The sequence below is a fragment of the Pseudophryne corroboree genome, chromosome 5 (assembly GCF_028390025.1).
Source record: "Pseudophryne corroboree isolate aPseCor3 chromosome 5, aPseCor3.hap2, whole genome shotgun sequence".
NCBI lineage: Eukaryota > Metazoa > Chordata > Amphibia > Anura > Myobatrachidae > Pseudophryne > Pseudophryne corroboree.
In genome coordinates this window covers 54,533,375-54,554,741 of record NC_086448.1, presented here as the reverse complement: position 1 = coordinate 54,554,741, position 21,367 = coordinate 54,533,375, and the positions used below count along the sequence as shown (strand labels likewise).

Sequence of the window (21,367 nt, the reverse complement as noted above, 5' to 3'; positions counted from 1 at the left end):
TGAAAAGTCAGTTGGGTGTTTGTTTTTTCCTATCTAATAGACAGGAAAAAACAGACACCCAACCGACTTTTCAAACATTTGAATCTCCCCCTTAGTAACCTCATTTTAAGGGTGTGGAATTCTTCAGACGGCCAACAGGTAAAACTATTTGTAGTTGTTTTACACACTACTTTCTATTTAGATTTCTAATTCCAAAAACTTTACACTAATGGTATAATCAGAGACGAACACTACATCCTTGTGCCAAATTGTAAAAAATTGGATGGGGACCTGTCATCCGCCCTTTTCGGTATTTGCAGGGCCCTACACACAAATGCCCTGTTTTGGCAGCACTGCGTCCTTTCAGATCATAGTGGGCGGCCGTCTGGCATGCGCCTGCGCAGTTCTGACCCGATCTCACCGCTGCGAGAAACTGCAGCGAGCGATCGGGTCAGAATGACCCCCAAAGTGGAGACGGATAAAGGGTGATAAAGTACCAGCCAATCAGATCCTAACTGCCATGTCACAGGCTGTGTTTAAAAAATGACAGTTAGGAGCTGATTGGCTGGTACTTTATCTCTCTTTATCCGTCTCCACTTTATCTCGTTAAGGCGTAATACATTTAGGCCAAGATGCGCTGTTACTGTAGATCCCACTCACTCGACTATCACCGCTTGCAACATGGAAAGCCTGAGACAGGTTCTCGGATCAAAAACAAAAAAGTGTAATAAAATACAGGTTTAAAAAGAAAACCAAAAATTATACAAGCTTTACACCAACACACATTGGGTGAGAATCAAATGATATATCACGCCCAATTTCCTTTCTAAAATGATCTCCGTTATCGCGCATATTGCGCCCATAGTAATCAGGTTTAGCTGTGTAAAGGCTTGGGTGCCTTGCTACTCCGGACGTAGCGAGCTGAAATAATGATATAACATCCCTGAGGGCAGAAACAGAACGAGTGTGGAAAGGGGAGAAAAGAATTGAATCCCGCCCATATACTCGGGAGAACTGGTCGATTCATAATTAGGGCACATTTTCCTGTACTAAGTGATTAAAGATAATGAAAGAATCAGAAGAGCTAGTATTTTGTGGCAATATTTCACGATGCTATAAAAAAACAACCCATCTCTGCTGGTCTACATACTATGGGGGGAATTCAATGTTATTTTTGTGTGGTGATAACTTTGACGATCGTGCATGACTGCATTACCTATCATGCCTGTTGTGCCTAAACGCAATTAGACACTTACCCATCGCTCTTCTTCAGCAGGTACCCTTTCTTCTCGCTTCCGTACTCCTTGTTACCCTGAAGCTGGTGCATGCTGTACCCGCCTTGCTTGCTCTGCGAATCCTACGGGGGAAAACAAATCAAGCTGTGGTCATAAACTGGAATAACAGCTCACACAGACTAAGAAATGACACCGCAAACAGTGGAATATTCGGATGGAATGAATAGATGTTCCTAGCGGACTCATTGGAAGGTTTGTGTTGTAAGTTGGGGTGGTAATATAGTTAGTTAAATGTAATATTCTGCTACATGATATAGAGTACACCTCTCTTTACTATTTCTAGCGCCACCTTTGCCAACCTGCACGTATAACCTTGTACAGAAATGCACACTACAATCTATTTTTGCCCATGTTTAATCATAGATACTAACACCGCCCTTACATGCACCTGTGACGTTTACATTGATTTAGCAACCACCATTCTGAGAGAGGCCTGTATGGGGTCAGTGGCTGTAAGGTAAGTTGATCCTTGTGTCCTATACTGGAGGATCCTTGGTTGCCTCCAGGTGAGTTGGCTCTCAATTTAGACATATATAAATATATGACCCAAAGTGGTGCTATTATCATATATATAGTGTAGAACCACCAAAGCAGACACCCCTTGGCGTGGCTGGTGGCTTACCATATGTTTGCAAATGTATGTAACAGAGATCTCTGCATTTCTATTATTACGTAGGATGTATGTTTCTATTGCTGGTCCACAGAGATCTCTGCATTTCTATTATTACGTAGGATGTATGTCTCTATTGCTGGTCCACAGAGATCTCTGCATTTCTATTATTATGTAGGATGTATGTTTCTATTGCTGGTCCACAGAGATCTCTGCATTTCTATTATTACGTAGGATGTATGTCTCTATTGATGGTCCACAGAGATCTCTGCATTTCTATTATTACGTAGGATGTATGTCTATTGCTGGTCCACAGAGATCTCTGCATTTCTATTATTACGTAGGATGTATGTCTCTATTGTGGGTCCACAGAGATCTCTGCATTTCTATTATTACGTAGGATGTATGTCTCTATTGCTGGTCCACAGAGATCTCTGCATTTCTATTATTACGTAGGATTTATGTTTCTATTGCTGGTCCACAGAGATCTCTGCATTTCTATTATTATGTAGGATGTATGTTTCTATTGCTGGTCCACAGAGATCTCTGCATTTCTATTATTACGTAGGATGTATGTCTCTATTGCTGGTCCACAGAGATCTGCATTTCTATTATTACGTAGGATGTATGTCTCTATTGCTGGTCCACAGAGATCTCTGCATTTTTATTATTATGTAGGATGTATGTTTCTATTGCTGGTCCACAGAGATCTCTGCATTTCTATTATTATGTAGGATGTATGTTTCTATTGCTGGTCCACAGAAATCTCTGCATTTCTATTATTACGTAGGATGTATGTCTCTATTGCTGGTCCACAGAGATCTGCATTTCTATTATTACGTAGGATGTATGTCTCTATTGCTGGTCCACAGAGATCTCTGCATTTCTATTATTATGTAGGATGTATGTTTCTATTGCTGGTCCACAGAGATCTCTGCATTTCTATTATTATGTAGGATGTATGTTTCTATTGATGGTCCACAGAGATCTCCGCATTTCTATTATTACGTAGGATGTATGTTTCTACTGCTGGTCCACAGAGATCTCTGCATTTCTATTATTATGTAGGATGTATGTTTCTATTGCTGGTCCACAGAGATCTCTGCATTTCTATTATTACGTAGGATGTATGTCTCTATTGCTGGTCCACAGAGATCTCTGCATTTCTATTATTACGTAGGATGTATGTCTCTATTGCTGGTCCACAGAGATCTCTGCATTTCTATTATTATGTAGGATGTATGCTTCTATTGCTGGTCCACATAGATCTCTGCATTTCTATTATTATGTAGGATGTATGTCTCTATTGCTGGTCCACAGAGATCTCTGCATTTCTATTATTACGTAGGATGTATGTCTCTATTGCTGGTCCACAGAGATCGCTGCATTTCTATTATTATGTAGGATGTATGTCTCTATTGCTGGTCCACAGAGATCTCTGCATTTCTATTATTACGTAGGATGTATGTCTCTATTGCTGGTCCACAGAGATCTCTGCATTTCTATTATTACGTAGGATGTATGTCTCTATTGCTGGTCCACAGAGATCTCTGCATTTCTATTATTATGTAGGATGTATGTCTCTATTGCTGGTCCACAGAGATCTCTGCATTTCTATTATTATGTAGGATGTATGTTTCTATTGCTGGTCCACAGAGATCTCTGCATTTCTATTATTATGTAGGATGTATGTCTCTATTGCTGGTCCACAGAGATCTCTGCATTTCTATTATTACGTAGGATGTATGTCTCTATTGTGGGTCCACAGAGATCTCTGCATTTCTATTATTATGTAGGATGTATGTTTCTATTGCTGGTCCACAGAGATCTCTGCATTTCTATTATTATGTAGGATGTATGTCTCTATTGCTGGTCCACAGAGATCTCTGCATTTCTATTATTACGTAGGATGTATGTCTCTATTGTGGGTCCACAGAGATCTCTGCATTTCTATTATTATGTAGGATGTATGTTTCTATTGCTGGTCCACAGAGATCTCTGCATTTCTATTATTATGTAGGATGTATGTCTCTATTGCTGGTCCACAGAGATCTCTGCATTTCTATTATTATGTAGGATGTATGTTTCTATTGCTGGTCCACAGAGATCTCTGCATTTCTATTATTACGTAGGATGTATGTTTCTATTGCTGGTCCACAGAGATCTCTGCATTTCTATTATTATGTAGGATGTATGTTTCTATTGCTGGTCCACAGAGATCTCTGCATTTCTATTATTATGTAGGATGTATATTTCTATTGCTGGTCCACATAGATCTCTGCATTTCTATTATTATGTAGGATGTATGTCTCTATTGCTGGTCCACAGAGATCTCTGCATTTCTATTATTATGTAGGATGTATATTTCTATTGCTGGTCCACAGAGATCTCTGCATTTCTATTATTACGTAGGATGTATGTTTCTATTGCTGGTCCACAGAGATCTCTGCATTTCTATTATTATGTAGGATGTATGCTTCTATTGCTGGTCCACATAGATCTCTGCATTTCTATTATTATGTAGGATGTATGTCTCTATTGCTGGTCCACAGAGATCTCTGCATTTCTATTATTACGTAGGATGTATGTCTCTATTGCTGGTCCACAGAGATCGCTGCATTTCTATTATTATGTAGGATGTATGTCTCTATTGCTGGTTCACAGAGATCTCTGCATTTCTATTATTACGTAGGATGTATGTCTCTATTGCTGGTCCACAGAGATCTCTGCATTTCTATTATTACGTAGGATGTATGTCTCTATTGCTGGTCCACAGAGATCTCTGCATTTCTATTATTATGTAGGATGTATGTCTCTATTGCTGGTCCACAGAGATCTCTGCATTTCTATTATTATGTAGGATGTATGTTTCTATTGCTGGTCCACAGAGATCTCTGCATTTCTATTATTATGTAGGATGTATGTCTCTATTGCTGGTCCACAGAGATCTCTGCATTTCTATTATTACGTAGGATGTATGTCTCTATTGTGGGTCCACAGAGATCTCTGCATTTCTATTATTATGTAGGATGTATGTTTCTATTGCTGGTCCACAGAGATCTCTGCATTTCTATTATTATGTAGGATGTATGTCTCTATTGCTGGTCCACAGAGATCTCTGCATTTCTATTATTACGTAGGATGTATGTCTCTATTGTGGGTCCACAGAGATCTCTGCATTTCTATTATTATGTAGGATGTATGTTTCTATTGCTGGTCCACAGAGATCTCTGCATTTCTATTATTACGTAGGATGTATGTCTCTATTGCTGGTCCACAGAGATCTCTGCATTTCTATTATTATGTAGGATGTATGCTTCTATTGCTGGTCCACAGAGATCTCTGCATTTCTATTATTATGTAGGATGTATGTTTCTATTGCTGGTCCACAGAGATCTCTGCATTTCTATTATTACGTAGGATGTATGTCTCTATTGCTGGTCCACAGAGATCTGCATTTCTATTATTACGTAGGATGTATGTTTCTATTGCTGGTCCACAGAGATCTCTGCATTTCTATTATTATGTAGGATGTATGTTTCTATTGCTGGTCCATTGTAACGTGCTATGGGAATTTTTTTTTTTTTTCTTGTCATAAGAGACTGCTGTGTTCGATAATGATTTTCAGTTGTTACTAGCCAATAGTAAAGCTCTTAGCACTGCGTTTGTGAACAAGACATGAAATAGGCCTCAAGCTGCGGTGAAGTCACATTTGCGCTTCTGACGCGACACGCGGGAAGGATGTGCGACAAACAGAGGGGGACACGGAGAGATCGGCTGATGACTAAATCGGCAAAGCAGGAAAAAGACAAACTTACTCTCCTAGACTTCGATCAGGGAAGGCAAATGAAAGACAGGGGAGACAAAAAAAGCAAAACACCAATTAAACAATTATTACAGATGACAAACTAAATTTCTTTTTACCCATCTCTTCAGTAATTAGTGTACTTGTCATTGCACTGTTCTATGTTTCTTGTTCAGCTGAACTTAGGAAAACCTTATCGTGTACCACAATATATGGTAACCGTACAACAAGCCATCGCAGTCTCCTGCCACTCAGGAGCTGTAACCGATGTGTCGCTCGGCAACAGAGGAAAGCGTAAAATCCGCATAAGACGGCAAGAATAGAGGAAAATGCTCCATTTCACTGGTGACCAAAAGTTGCTTTAAAAAAAACTTGGGATCACCAACAAATGTGTGAATGACAGAAAAAAAAGTCACTGCAAGAATTTTATATTGTCTTTTTTTTTTTTAATGAAACAATGCTTTAGACAATGTATGCTCCTTATTACAGAACAGCTGATTAAAAGAAAAAGTTTATGGATCGGATAACAAATACATTTATGCAACAACTGAGCGTTTACAGCAGGGCTGGCCAAACCAGTGCTTGAGATCTACCAACAGTTCACATGTTCCAGACCACCTAGCTGGTGCACAGGTGTAGTCATTACTAATTAAGATGTGCTGCATTCATTCCTAACTGACCATTCTACAGATCTCCAGGAGGACTGGAAAACACGAACTGTTGGTAGATCCCGAGGGCCGGTTTTGGCCAGCCCTGGTTTACAGTGTCCGGACGTAGTGGAGACAGCCATGTTGTGGACTGAAGCTATATGAAGGAGATAAATAAATTCACTCTATAAAATACATTGGTGACGTCACTAATTTCTAGGCTGCAATCTCATGAAAGTTCTATTATACCCCTTTCACACTGCACAAATAACACGGTATCGACCCAGCATATTGCCAGGTCGACACGTGGTGTGAAAGGGGCATAGCCGAAATCCCGGGTCGCCTGACCCGGCAATTCAACCCGGGAATAAAGCAGTGTTACACCCGTGTTGAATACCGGGTCAATGGCAGCGTAAACGGGCTCCCGGGTCAATTACCTCCGCTGCCGGCTCGGCTCCGCCCCCCCCCCCCCCCCCCCCCACTGCTATAGCAACCCGCCCGGCATATTGCCGGGTCGGGGAAGCCAGCAGCAGCGGCCAATGCCGGATCCCACCCGGGAAGGACCCGTTTCCAATTCCCGGGTGGGATCCGGCATTGGCGATGTGTTAGGGGTATTAGACTACTAGTTAGAACAAAGTGCCTCGTGCCTCTATAATCCTATGTCCACAGCAGTGATTTCCAGCATCACAGCCCACCAATGCCACACACACCAACATAACAGCCACAGGGTTCCCTGTACAAACCCTCTACCCACCCTCTCTCACTCAGGGGGTCATGTTCTACCCACAGCAGGGATGAGAATTCTCAGCAAGTGTGCAGGGCTTAAAGGGAGAAGGACGCTGCAACTTCAGCCAATGAAATGGAGCAGTGTCTACGTGCAAGGCTCTCCTACCCCCATAACCAGCGTAGAAATCTTATGGAACTTTGCGGATAATTCAATCTGCTCATTACATTTTTTGTTGTCTTAGTAACTTGACCTGTTTAGGTGGCTCTTATAGTTCTCTCTTTAGAATGTAAGCTCTTTAAGCAGAGCCCTATGCACTGTCTGCTTTGAATGTAATGTTTGTCCATTTGTGCTTCTTTTTAGGGTTTAGAGCAAACAGTAAAGCCCTGCTGCGTCGCTGTAATTTCTGCATAACACGCTAAAGGTGAAAGAGCATCAAGTGGCCACAAGATGGCGCTGCACCCAGGCAATATCACGTAATATAAAACTGGCAGCTATTTAATGTTAAATGTCTCTGCAGGGCTAAACTGAAGATCAACATGGTGACATAGCAGAAACCAAACACACGTTGATTTAAAATGATTCTAATCACAGCACAAAGCTGAGCGGTTGCCACAGGTTACACATCCGCGCTATGGGCACTTTCATCATATTGCATATTCCTTAATCATTTTCTTTTCGTTCTACCCTCTACTTATTGGGTCACTAAATCAAGCAACATCACTTGGACATGAAACACTTTGTGCCTCAGTGATGTCATTGGGTAATGACTATTGTCCACCCCAAAATGGCTGCCTGCCTCCATTGTGTGCAGTGCATGGAAGATGGCAAAAGGTGCAATAGCAACAGCACACATACAGGTTTCATTAAGTCTAAAGGTGCATACAGAGAAAGTAAAAGATGGTGCTCATTTTCACCCTTCCTGAGCGAGGTTGTATACTTTCTCGGCAAGTGTGTATTCCGCCACTGACGAGCGACGCGCGACCCCACGGGTCGTTATTGACCCTCGCTGTCGGCCGTGCATGCAGCTCAATTTGGACTGTCCTCCAATAGCTGCCTGCACGGCCCGGCATGACGTCACTGAGCGATATGGTCGTCATATCGCTCAGTGTGTATGCGCTGCCGCCGACCGCCCAGCCCGGGAGGAGCAAACACTAGGCGACGTAGCTCATAGAGCACGTCACCTAGGGGTCTATTCATGAAGCAGTGAAAAGTGTGGAGAAGTTTGCCTGTGGCGAAGTTGCCCATGGCAACCAATCAGCTGCTCCGTAAAAATGTATAGTATGCAAATTATAAATGTTACGTCAATGCTGATTGGTTGCCATGGGTAACTTCTCCACAGGCTCACTTCTCCACACTTTTCACTGCTTCATGAATAGACCCCTTAGAGTGTACCCACCTTACGGGTTACAAAACTGAACATTGTGCCATATGAAATGGTGCATATAGTTATTGTGGCATCAATTCCACCAGTGTTTTGTCACATAGAGCAGCACATATTATGAGGCCAATTTATCAACGAGTTTTAGCTACTTAAAACTTGTTGCGTATGATGAATGTGCTCCAGCCAATCAGCTCCTGTCCTGTGTTTGAAAAATGGCAGTTGGCAACTGAATGGCTGGGGCACCATTTATCATACGCAACAAGTTTTAAATAGCTAAAACTCATTGATAAATTAATACGTCAAAAGTGAAGACATGTCTGTATTAGATTATTGCATTATAGGCTGCAGATGACAGGTGTTTTTAAATCAAATGATTAACTGTCCTGTAAAATCATCTGCAGCAACCATAAAGTGTTAAAAATACAGAACACCACAAAACAAGGAGGGGATGAATATGCCAGTAGTTATTACAGGAGTTGCTACACAGACGGATTGCTTCTAGCAGAAATCAGGCACAATTGTCTCACACAATGCAGCGCCTTTACCAACCCGCGTTCCCTTCTTGTAGAACGCTGTTATTTTGGAGTAATATTGCACCGTTTTTCTCAGCATGAGTGCATTAGAGAATGGTACATATTATGTAAAGTGGGCCGGCGGCTCCCTCGGATGTTTATCCACAATGAAACAAGACGGCGCGGCATCAAATCATTCCTTTAGTGTAGGAACTGCAGGAGAACAGACACCGGGCAGGTTCTATTCATTCTTACTTACTGCACATCCATTCACGTGACCTGGATTTCATATACGATCTAGTTATGTATTACTGATCACCGGGGCATACTGGAGACAAGGTGACATAGAATAAAATAAAAACCTGAATAGGTTATAATCACATCGTAAACCAAGCCAACAAGGGGGTTTAAACCTAAGTAAATACATTTTCTTGGTAGGTGTCCTTCTCCTGGGACCAAAACCCTGGGTTTATTAAGCAGGATGTCAGCACAGGGTCATGCAAGGATCCGGCCCTCAGTGTCAGGCAGGATTCTCCCCGTCCCCCCCAGGATCAGGCAGGGATCCAACCCCCCAGGATCAGGCAGGGATCCAACCCCCCCAGGATCAGGCAGGGTTCCAACCCCCCAGAGTCAGGCAAGGGTCCAACCCCCCAGAGTCAGGCAAGGTTCCAACGCCCCAGAGTCAGGCAGGGGTCCGTCCCCCAGAGTCAGGCAGGTTTCCAACCCCCCAGAGTCAGGCAGGTTTCCAACCCCCCAGAGTCAGGCAGGGGTCTCGTCCCCCCAGAGTCAGGCAGGGGTCTCGTCCCCCCAGAGTCAGGCAGGGGTCTCGTCCCCCAGAGTCAGGCAGGGGTCTCGTCCCCCAGAGTCAGCCAGGGGTCTCGTCCCCCAGAGTCAGCCAGGGGTCTCGTCCCCCAGAGTCAACCAGGGGTCTCGTCCCCCAGAGTCAACCAGGGGTCTCGTCCCCCAGAGTCAGCCAGGGGTCTCGTCCCCCAGAGTCAGCCAGGGGTCTCGTCCCCCAGAGTCAGCCAGGGGTCTCGTCCCCCAGAGTCAGCCAGGGGTCTCGTCCCCCAGAGTCAGCCAGGGGTCTCGTCCCCCAGAGTCAGCCAGGGGTCTCGTCCCCCAGAGTCAGCCAGGGGTCTCGTCCCCCAGAGTCAGCCAGGGGTTTGCCCCAGCACAAAGGCTTGTGAGGATAAGATATTGATTTTCTATACTGTGATTTACAGACTGAGAGGTTTTTTGATTATTTTGAAGTATTGCAGTTTGTAGGGTGCCATGTAATGAATAATAATAATAATGTGCCTGACTATGAGTCACACCCTGCCACTTCTTTTGCTGTCACAGCCGATGTCTTCTAAGCTGAGACGCACACCCGCAGCGCCAACTACCTGCGTCTAAATTCACTCTGCGTCTCGGTGCAGTAACATTCAGGACGCATGCGCAGTACTTAAAGCATAGGCTAACTGCGTGCATATCGGCTTAGTGCGGGACTCACCAAGTGTTCCTCATAGTTTTCAATCCTTGTCATATCTTACCAAATACACATCTACACTCTCAATATTTTTCTTTCTAGCTATAGCATGTGACATAAAGAAACTTACATTGAAAAATAAAATACAGAGGTAATATGCATTTATAATCTAAGTGTTACTGTGCTATCCTGATCACCTGCCACTTAAGACGTGCTCTCTCACACACTGCCCTGTTCCGCAACCAGACTCCTTAATGTAATTCAAGTCAATAGTCTTATTCCATATAGTAACATACTGGAGCCTCTCGCGCTCATCCGCGAGCCCCTCCCCCCCCGCCTAACGCTCAGCGCATTACTTGCAGGCTGCCGCAGAATACTAATGCCTGATCTGCAATGCCGGCACAGCATGAATGTTCTGTCTGGCACACAGACTGAGCAGCCAGGGTGGCACAACACTGGTCGCCAGGAAGGCGTTTAATGACGCTGGCTACCAGCATGGTACATCACTGGAAACTCCGCCACAGGGAGGTAACAGCACTGACAGGCCTGAGATAACCGGAGCAGTAAGCAGGACAAAAACAGGATTTCCTTTCCCAACCTGTGCTTGCCGGGCTCTGAGATGACTGTATTAGCAATACCCTGATGACAGGAGCCAGCTCGGACTAGTAATGACTGTATGTGATGTGGATATGGCTGGAGGTGTCTTCAGGGGTTACCTGTGAATCATACTTATAATGCATAGTGAGTAACGGCAGCCATAAATTATACATGTAAGGTGGATTAGATGACATACAGTATACACTGAAGCCAGAGAACATAAAATATAAATAGAAGCAGGGATCAGGAGAGTGCAGCACTGAGAAGATGCTGGACTGTGGAGAGTCATTAAAGAGCCAGTGACAGGGGATCACAGGGCGTGCGTGTGAGGTCTGTATGCCGACATAGTGGGGGAGATTCAAATGTTTGAAAAGTCGGTTGGGTGTCTGTGTTTCCCTGTCTATTAGATAGGAAAAAACAGACTCCCAACTGACTTTTCAAACATTTGAATCTCCCCCAGTAAGTCAGTGATTGTACAGGTGATGGGGAAGTGCAGTTACTATGGAGACCGCAGCGACTCTGCACCTGGAGTCACCAAGTTATGATGCAGGGAAGACTTGGGGGTCTATTTTTTTTAATTGGATGGAGATAAAGTGGACGGCGATAACACACCAGCCAATCAGCTCCTAACTGCCATGTCATAGGCTTGGTTTGAAAACGGACAGTTAAGAGCTGATTGCTTGGTACGTTATCTCCGTCCACTTTATCTACATCCAAGGCTTAGTAAATAGACCCCAAAGCCAATGATGCCCTATGTAGTGCCCTGTAATAACCTGTGCCAACATATACCGCTGTGGTACCACATCATGATAATGCCCTGTACAAGGCTTTAATGATGATTTCTAGTCTGCGACACCATATGAGCACTTGGAAAATACTATAAATGCTGCAAAATATTATCCTATACCAGATACTATACTGGGATCCCATATGCTGCCCTGTAATCTCCCCTGCACCAAATATCACTCATGACACCCCTACAATCCTGCACTACTGAACCCTTTCTCTGTAACACCACAGGTACACTCCCGAATGGCTACTAAGTAGTGTGCCGGGGGGCCATATGTTGCTCATTAATATCCCTGCTCGCTGACACTATAAGATAACCTGTAATAACCCGTACAGTTATTTCTGTTCCGTCATGCTACTCTATGATAGGTTGTGCCATCTACACATCTCTGCGGTACCACACGCTGCCAGCAGGGGGGCGCTAACGATGTACACCATGTTCTACATTGTGTCTTGTGTGATTATCTGTGTTTGTTGAGAGCTGATGGCAAATTGTCACTGATATTCTTACTATGGGGGAGATGTACCAAATTTCACAAATAAATTACGAACATCTACCCCCACGGGTTTCTTCCATACTGGCAGTTTTGATAGCCAGTATGCAGGATTACTTGCCCACCAGGGCAACCCTTCCAATATAGGGCAGATGATAAAGCGGTGATACGTGCAAGAAGTTGACGTACCAGCCAATCAGCTCCAATATGTAAATTTACAGTTAGGAGCCGACTGGCTGGTGCGTTATTACCCTCCACTTATCACTTCTCCAGGCTTAATACATCTGCCCCTTAGAGCTGTCCCAGCGGTGTATGAGGTTCACGGTTTATGATCCGGCCTGTGCAGGCTGCAAGGAACGTAGAGGGGTCTTTCGGACCCTTTGCAATAAAAGAAACCCAAAGGCTTCTATTGGCAGAGCTTGATGCATGTGTGCCCTGCACAGCCCTATTGAATCCCACGGGGACCGCTGTTGCACGGGAGCTCACACCTGCAGTACGCAATACTAGATGACAATAAGCATTTCCTTGTTGTGCATTAAACCTTTGTGTGTGAGGAAGAGGGGAAAAAGCAGAGATCTGCAAGGCAAAAAACTCCTCCTGAATGAAGTGTTTTTATTCAGATGATGCCGGCAGTAATTGCATTCATCTATGTAATTATGTCAGAATGAAAACAGGATGATAGTTTAGTCAATGTGAAGACACGGCAACACTTATCCGCGGGGATCCGGGAGCAGACTGACATAACATTGTGAATGTGTAGGCTGCAAGCAGATACAATCAATGGGCTCAGCAAGGGGAGACGATGGAATGAAGTAGGACTGGCAGTCCGGGGGCTGGAGACAATAAGGAGTGGAGTGGAGGAGCACTGTCAGCGGGAATGTCAGAAAGAGGGAAAAGAGGGCGGTACATCAGAGCCACTTTGTGCTTGAAGCAATATCCAGCACTGAAACTCACTAGGAATTAGTGACAGCACTGAGGTATGAGGTATAATGTGCCTCGATGATGTACCTAGCAAACTGCTGGGTGATCATATCATACAACCCACTAAGAAGCTAGCAATCTGGGGAAACATTACGTAACAGGTTGCATCTATCCTTGTGTATCAATACCTATTTCCCTCTAGATTGTAAGCTTGCGAGCAGGGCCTTCCTACCGCTATGTCTGTCTTTGCCCTGTTTTGTTCTATAACTGTTGTTCTAATTGTAAAGCGCAACGGAATATGCTGCGCTATATAAGAAACTGCTAATAAATAAATAAATAAATAAACTGCTTCCCTGAAGTATTAGTACAAATCACAGAATGGCTGCCTGCAATGTGATTAGGTGTCAGGTAAACTTTATCTAACAGAACTTCCTCTAACAAGGGCTAGGAAAGCACCGAAGTGACGATAAAGTCATTCTGTAAATCAGCGATACGAGAATACACACGAGAAGGTGAAAGATGTTGCTGCAACTAAGCATGAGAGATTTTCCATCAAATGTGGGCCCAGATTTATCAAGCCTTGGAGAGAGATAAATTGCACAATGATAAAGGGGGTTATTTAATAAAACATAATTATCTCGTAAAAGCTGGAAAATGTGATATTTATGTTCTCTGGAGATAAATATCCAGTGGCAATGCAGCCAAGTCCAAAATTCAAACAAGGGAGACACACCAACTGCCAGTGAGTCCCAAACAGCAATATCTGGCAGTGTTTGGGGTGGCAGTTGATGTGTCTCCCCTGTTTGAATTGTGGACTGCGCTACAACTGCCACTGGATATTTATCTCCAGAGAACATAAATATCACATTTTCTAGCTTTTATGAGATAATTCTGTTTTATTAAATGCCCCCCCCCCCAAGTAACAGACAATCAGCTCCTAACTGCTATGTTACAGGCTGTGTTTGAAAAATGACAGTTAGGAGCTAATTGGCTGGTACTTTATCACCGTGAAATTTATCACTCTCCGAGGCTTGATAAATCTTGGCCTTGATTTTCACTTTTATTTTTTTAAATATAATTTAAAAATGTGGGATTTACTCAGAATACATAATTAATTTCCCAGTTAGGCACCAATGTATTCTGCAATCTTCACCATGGAGGTGGGGTGTGCTGGGTAGGTACACCCTGGTGAGGATAACATTTCAATGTAGACTGATCACATACAATTATTTCTTATACAAACGATAACGGATACCGATCAAACTGTTCTGTGGGTCACAAAAAGGCGTCAGAAGGCTTGCAGGAACTGCGGGCGGTTATAGCCCATTGTAATTAGGGATATTCAAAATCAGCTGGTCAGGAGTGCGCGAATGTTGGCCCCAATCCATGTTACCCCACATCCCTCAGATATTCCTATGATAAGGTGTTTCCAAGTATTCAAGATCAGCCGGTCAGGAGTGCGTGAATGATGGCCCCAATCCATGTTACCCCACATCCCTCAGACCACTCAGATATTCCTACGATAAGGTGTTTCCAAGTGATAAACGGACGACAATTTGGCTAATCAGACTTGGCCAATCCTGACCGCTAAACCACAGGATTGGTGTCTGATAATGAGCCTGACTCCCATAAACTGGTAGCTCCGACCGCAGAATTATCATCATTACATTTGTTTGGTTTAATTAGCTATCAAACATGATCACTGACAAATAATGTAATGTAGATTGTTCTATATTGCACAGCAGCCATTGCTGGAAAAGTCCCCTATAAATCAGATTGTTTCAGCCACGATGAAAGGCAATTATCTCCGACACCTATTACAGCCATTGTCTTTGTATGTTACAGGAAGTGATTCACCCAGAGAAGAACAATGAGATTAGATGACAGCACAGAAACAGAACAACCGTTCTCCATGGGGATAGAGATATTGCTTTGCAGGTGCCGTGGAACCACAAGTCTCAGCATGCACTGGCAGCCCCTTAAATGCACCTACCTCTTTCTGATCCAACTGTAAAGAAGACTTGATGAGGTCCCGCAGGGCTGTAAGTTGCTTCTTTTCTTCATCTTGCGTCTGTTTTATCTGCGGCACATTATAAACATTATATGTAGAATTAGTACAGGCCTTCAAGCTACTTGGCGTCACAATAAAAGTGAGCTGTAAAACTTTGTCACGTTCACCGATATGTTTATTGGTTGGGTCCTAAGGCAGTGGGACGAAAGTCTCAATTGCACCTGTCGATGAATAACGGGGCAAATGTATTAAGCCTGGAGAAGTGATAAACCAGTGATAAGTGCAAGGTGATAACGCACCAGCCAATCAGCTCCAATATGTAAATTGACAATTATGAGCTGATTGGCTGGTGCATTATCATCTTGCACTTATCACTGCTCTATCGCTTCTCCAGGCTTAATACATCTGCCCCAATATTCCAGAGCATGCAGCCAATCAGGTCACTAGGAATCAATGACATCACTGAGACGTAAGTTTGTCCAAAATCACCTGTGTATTACTGCACGGTCATGAGGCAACATAGGCAATGAGTACAGTTTAAACTGCTTTTAATTACAAACAGACCAATTAGCTCATACCGATTACATAAGTTCCTCATTCTATATTTGGAAGCAGCGAGACAACAGTCAACAGGTGATTTCCTACATGAAGCTTACGCTCTGAAATAGGTTAAATGTCACTTTCCGAGTCTTATATTAATTTTATTTTATTTTTTTAACTTACTGTATAAGTAAGTTATATATGAACACGTATAATACTATTGCCCAACAGGCTACATAAAGGTAGGTTATGAATGCAGATCTGTTGGCCTGTAGCAAACACTTAGGGATATGCAAACTACTGTATACTGAGGGTCATTCCGAGATGATCGTAGCTGTGCTAAATTTAGCACAGCTACGATCATTCACACTGACATGCGGGGGGACGCCCCGGAACACAGGGCTATCCCGCCCCCTTGTCAGTGTCGCCCCCACAGAAGTGCAAAAGCATCGTACAGCGGCGATGCCTTTGAACATCAAGAGTAGCTCCCGACCAGCGCAGCTTTAGCGTGCTGGCCGGGAGCTACTTATCGCTCCCCGGCCCGCAGCGGCTGTGGCGCGCCCCCCGTTCGGTCCGGCCACACCTGCATTGGCTGGACCACGCCCCCCCCCCCCCCCCCCGCCTCTGCCTGTCAATCAGGGAGAGGCGGCGCAGATCTGACCCGATCGCACCGCTGCGATAAACTGCAGCGTGCGATCGGGTCAGAATGACCCCCACTGTCTATATAATCAGACGGAAACAATTATCTGATAAACAATGTATCTTTAGTCTGGCGAGGATTCTAAACGCCCATCAGGGATATTGACTGTAATGAGGATTACAGAGCGCCAATTCCCGGAGGAATGGAGAACAGAACAAGTAAGAGCCATCGGGGGAGGCGGAATAGGTGACATGCTGTCGGGAAACGGGGACTTAGACTTAGACGGGGACTTAGACTTAGATAAACCGTCAGTTTATCCTCAGTCATCGTTATTTTCTTCTAATCACAGTGCGGCAATCACAGTGTGGTGTCACATTTCCAAGATAGCGCATCGTCCTTACAGACTGTGACGTTAATCGCCGACATAACTCTCTAGAAATAATGGGAATTGTATCTATTCGGAAAGATTGTCATTAGTTTAGACCACTTACTGTATATGTAATGCACAAAGCTAAACAATTATCCATAAGGTAAAGTTATCTGACGGTGGAATTCTCCTTTATAAAGAACAGTAATAAAGGTGATTTATTGTATTGTTGAAAGAGTACCACCAACCTACGCAGCGCCGCGCAAGGTATGTATGTCACATCCGTCACACTGGAGCGCACAGTCTACACTTCCTAACACACAAGCACACACACGCTGCACAGTAATAAACCACTTCCACCTAACCGGCAGGCCTTACAAGGCGAGCAGTGGTAGGTACAGCTCTTATCTATAGTATCTAGGCAGATGTGTAATGTGGTGTGACAATCATGGATCTATGACACAACCAACTATAGGACTAACAAGTTAACCCCAAAACCACAGACGGAACATACCTGCAGTGGCTGTACAGACTCAGGAGAAAGTGATGCAGGCAATGACTCCTGCGCTGCTTTATATCTGACCGTTTGCTTACATATATACATTATCTATGTAATAGCTCCAATATGCATGTGCGGTGGAAGCTACGGTGTGTGCCACCTGTCCAACGGCTCCACTACTAAGGAGCTGGGACAGACCTGGTGCAGAAGAGGAGGGGGACCTGCTGTGCTGGAGTGTATGGATTAGTATGGGCGTGGGGCAGGAGGGTGAGGAAGTGTATGGCAGCAGCAGGCAGAAAGGGGGTGGTTGGGACATAGCGAGTGTGTGTGTGTGTGTGTGTGTGTGTGTGTGTGGGGGGGGGGGGCTGGTGACCAGTCAATACACTTGCATAGTGTGTGGGGGGGTGTTTTGGGTACAGACTGAGGTGACCCAGTGTACGGTGGGTCTATTTACTAGTTATACTGAATGTAACAAAAGCCACTTTCATTATCACTTGAGGGTCACATACATTGGGCAGAAGCACCCTCGGTTGCCAAGATTCCCAGGGTAAACTCAAGATCCACTTCTCCTTCTTCTCATGTCAACGTGATAACCAAAAGAAGCATAAAGAGGAACGCTACCTCCCATGCAGACCTGTCTATTTGCGTGGCCCTTAGATCTGAACACATATCACACCCTACGGACTATGGGGCTAATTCAGACAGTCGCCGCCTAATGGTGGAGTGTATTTTAGCTGTGCAAGTGTGCGATCGTATGTGTAGCAGAGCTGTACAAACAAATGTTGTGCAGTTTCTGAGTAGCCCAGGACTTACTCAGCCGCTGCGATCACATCAGCCTGTCCGGGACCAGAATTGACGTCAGGAACCCTCCCTGCAAACGCATGGACACGCCTGCGTTTTTCCAGACACGCCATGAAAACGGTCAGTTGCCGCCCACAAACGCCTTCTTCCTGTCAAACTCCATGCAATCGCCCGTGCGAACGGATCCGTCGCACAAACCCATTGCTGAGCGACGATCCACTTTGTACCCGTGCAACGCGCCTGCGCATTGCGCTGCATACGCATGCGCAGTTTGGACCTGATCGTCCGCTGTGCGAAAACGCAGCCTATTGATCAGGTGAAAATTACCCCCCCCTATATCTGGAGGTAGATATTATTTCTAAGTATTTACTACTCTACTAACAAAATGCAGATGCTTGCACCTATATGCTGCATGGTCTTGGCAAGAAATATTTTGTCAAAACCCAGATATTACAGTGGAGCAATAAGCAAGTTCTCCAGAACCGTGTAAAGAATGTAACATCTGCCTTCTGCAGAATACAGATCTAACAATCTAACACTTGTGGCCACGCGGGGGTTACTGCGCAGTCACGCAATGATGCTCTTCTGACGCACAGGGCGGTCCGAACAGGCGGAGGCCACCTCTCCCAGTATAACTTAGTATAGCAAAGTTTTCTGACCAAATGAGAATTTGTAAATGTTACGAATATATTTTCTCAGGGCAGGGGGTGGCGCTGCCATCTCTGTAGGCTTACCGCTTACACGACGATGGCGGGGGAACAGGTCTAGGATTTGCGAACAGCTATCGTTAGAAAATGGTTTATTAAATAGACGAGTTGTGTGAATAACACTTTTCCTTTGACTGATCCCCCTGGAGTACCAGTTGCGCAAATCCTGGCCACTGATCTATACGCATTATACTGAGAATCTCACATCGGCAAAGGGTCCTGACCATAGACAGTTCCTCAGGACAGCCTCTTAATACGGAGAACCTGTATTAACTGCAGCAGCAGCTTTCCATACGTTATTATCTTTAATTTATATATCAGCAACGTATTCCGGAGTGCAGTATAATCACTAAAATGTATTTAAAACACACCGGTCCCTGTCCTTGTGGAGCTTACACTCTACTTCCCGATGCCTGTAACTCACACACTACTCACATTATATAAATCTGCAGCCAGTTTCTCTATGTACTGCTTCAGCTTATCCGCTGTTTTCAGGCCATCCTGGAAGAAACTGGGGAAAAACAATTACCATAAATAATTTGCATGTAACAGGAAACATGAATATATTAGATTAATAGCAATGACCTCTAAACGTGGTGCGTATTACACATGTTCTGCTGCAGCTTGCTGGGAGCCTATGAGTTATAAAGACGGCCTTTACATCATCTTACTGATATATCTATAGTGTATGACAGAGACAGACAGAGGGGATTGAGAGGGAGAGCTAGAGAAAGGGAGGTAGGGTAAGATCAAGAAAGAGAGAACATAAAGAAGGGAGGGAGAGTGAAAGGGAGGGAGAGTGAGACGGAAATTGAGAGAAATAGGGATGGAGAGAGCAACAGAGACAAAATGAGAGAGAAAGCACAAAGCAAGAGAGATTGCGAGAAGGGGGAGAGAGGGCAATACTGTAGATCACTGGAAAAAGAGCATGAGACAGTGGTGAGAGAGCAAGAAAGATAAAGTACAAGAGAGAAGGGTAAAGAGAGAGAGAGAGAGAGAGAGAGAGAGAGAGGGTAATAGAGAGGGAAAGCAACCATAACTAAATCACCGACAAACGGGTTCATACATAACAAAGAGAAAAAACAAATATATATATGATATCAGAAATCCCTGCTGCCTCCCAATAGCCATATAATACACAAGCAATGGTAATTATGTATAAATTCCTGTAAATAACATCTCTATAAACAGCAAGTTCTTATGTATTCTACCGTATTCAATATAAAATACTTTTACGCACACACAAGACCATTTAATCAAACTACACCTATGTACATCTCCTCGCTTAACTTAAAATAATTCCCAACCTGACCTCTCCGCTCTGCACAAGATCTGCGTCTCTCATCCACACTCATTCGCTACCAGTCACGATTGCAGGACTTTCTTTGGGCTACACCCTCTCTGTGGAATGCCCTCCCACGCACAATAAGACTCTCCAAACCTTCAAGCGTTCCCTGAAAACTCATCTCTTCAGGCAGTTTATCAAATTTTGGAACCGCTCACTCAACCTTCAAAAACTTTCCTATCCAATCACATCCCCAATGTACAGTCTACACATATCCTCACATATTTTCTCTTTCATCACTCTCCCATCCTCCTGACCCTTGGCCAACATCAATGTGTGACCATATCATACAGCCCACCAAGAACCTTTGCAATCTGATGGACATTTATGCAATAGATAGCGCCTATCCTTGTGTATCAATGTCTACTTCCATATAGACTATAAGCTTGCGAGCAGGGCCCGCCTACCTCTATGTCTGTCTGCTATTACCCAGTTTTGTTTTATCATTGTTATTTCCAATTGTAAAGCTCAACGGGATATGCTGCGCTATATAAGAACCTATTCATAAATAAATATTGTCAATTCAATATTATATAAGGAAATGTGCGTTGTGGGCAGTAATGCACTTCCCTTACTGTGACTTAGTAAGGGTATCACTAAAAAAAAACACCTTGCTGGCTTAGAGTCTGGTGCTTTTAACGGGTCACTGAAGTTCTTGTGGATTTGTAATATCCATATAACTTATCAGATATGTAGTACACAGGTGTGTCATATAAACCCACAAAAATGATATGTATATGAACTGTGACTAGTGATGTACTTATATAGTGCAGACTGAAGACCCTGCAACTGCACACACGAGGTACACCTGTGTTATATATATTCATTATACAACTCTAAGTCTTTGGGGTAAATTGACTAAGATGGGATTTCTATTTCAGATGGGATGTTGCCTATAGCAACCAGATTCCAGGTATTATCTTTTAGAACGTGCTAGATAAATGAGAAGTAGAATGTGATTGGTTGCTATGGGCAACATCCCATCTTAAATAGAACTCCCATCTTACTAAATTTAACCCTTTGTGCTCAGCATAAAACTCTGATTGACATACTAAACATGTTCTAATGTTCTAAGAATGATATCAATAATTATATTATTGTATCAATAACAAACAGTATCCAAACTCGGTCCTCAAAAAACCCCCAACAGTTCATGTTTTCCAGGTCTCCACATAGAATCACAAGTGAAATAATTAGTTGCACCTGAGGATCTTTTAAAATGTGTCAGTGAG

At 43.8% G+C, this 21,367-nt stretch overlaps 1 protein-coding gene across 8 annotated transcripts in view; it reads right to left on the bottom strand.

The window, feature by feature from the left end:
• Positions 1–21,367, bottom strand: part of ASAP1 (ArfGAP with SH3 domain, ankyrin repeat and PH domain 1) — a 413,329-nt gene that overhangs the window by 67,058 nt on the left and 324,904 nt on the right. For all 8 annotated transcript variants that reach the window (XM_063921277.1, XM_063921278.1, XM_063921279.1 and 5 more), the window contains 3 exons: positions 19,226–19,301; positions 15,219–15,305; positions 1,236–1,336 (listed from right to left, as the gene is read on the bottom strand). In XM_063921277.1, coding sequence (XP_063777347.1) covers positions 1,236–1,336; positions 15,219–15,305; positions 19,226–19,301 — 264 coding nt within the window. The remainder of the gene's footprint in view (positions 1–1,235; positions 1,337–15,218; positions 15,306–19,225; positions 19,302–21,367) is intronic.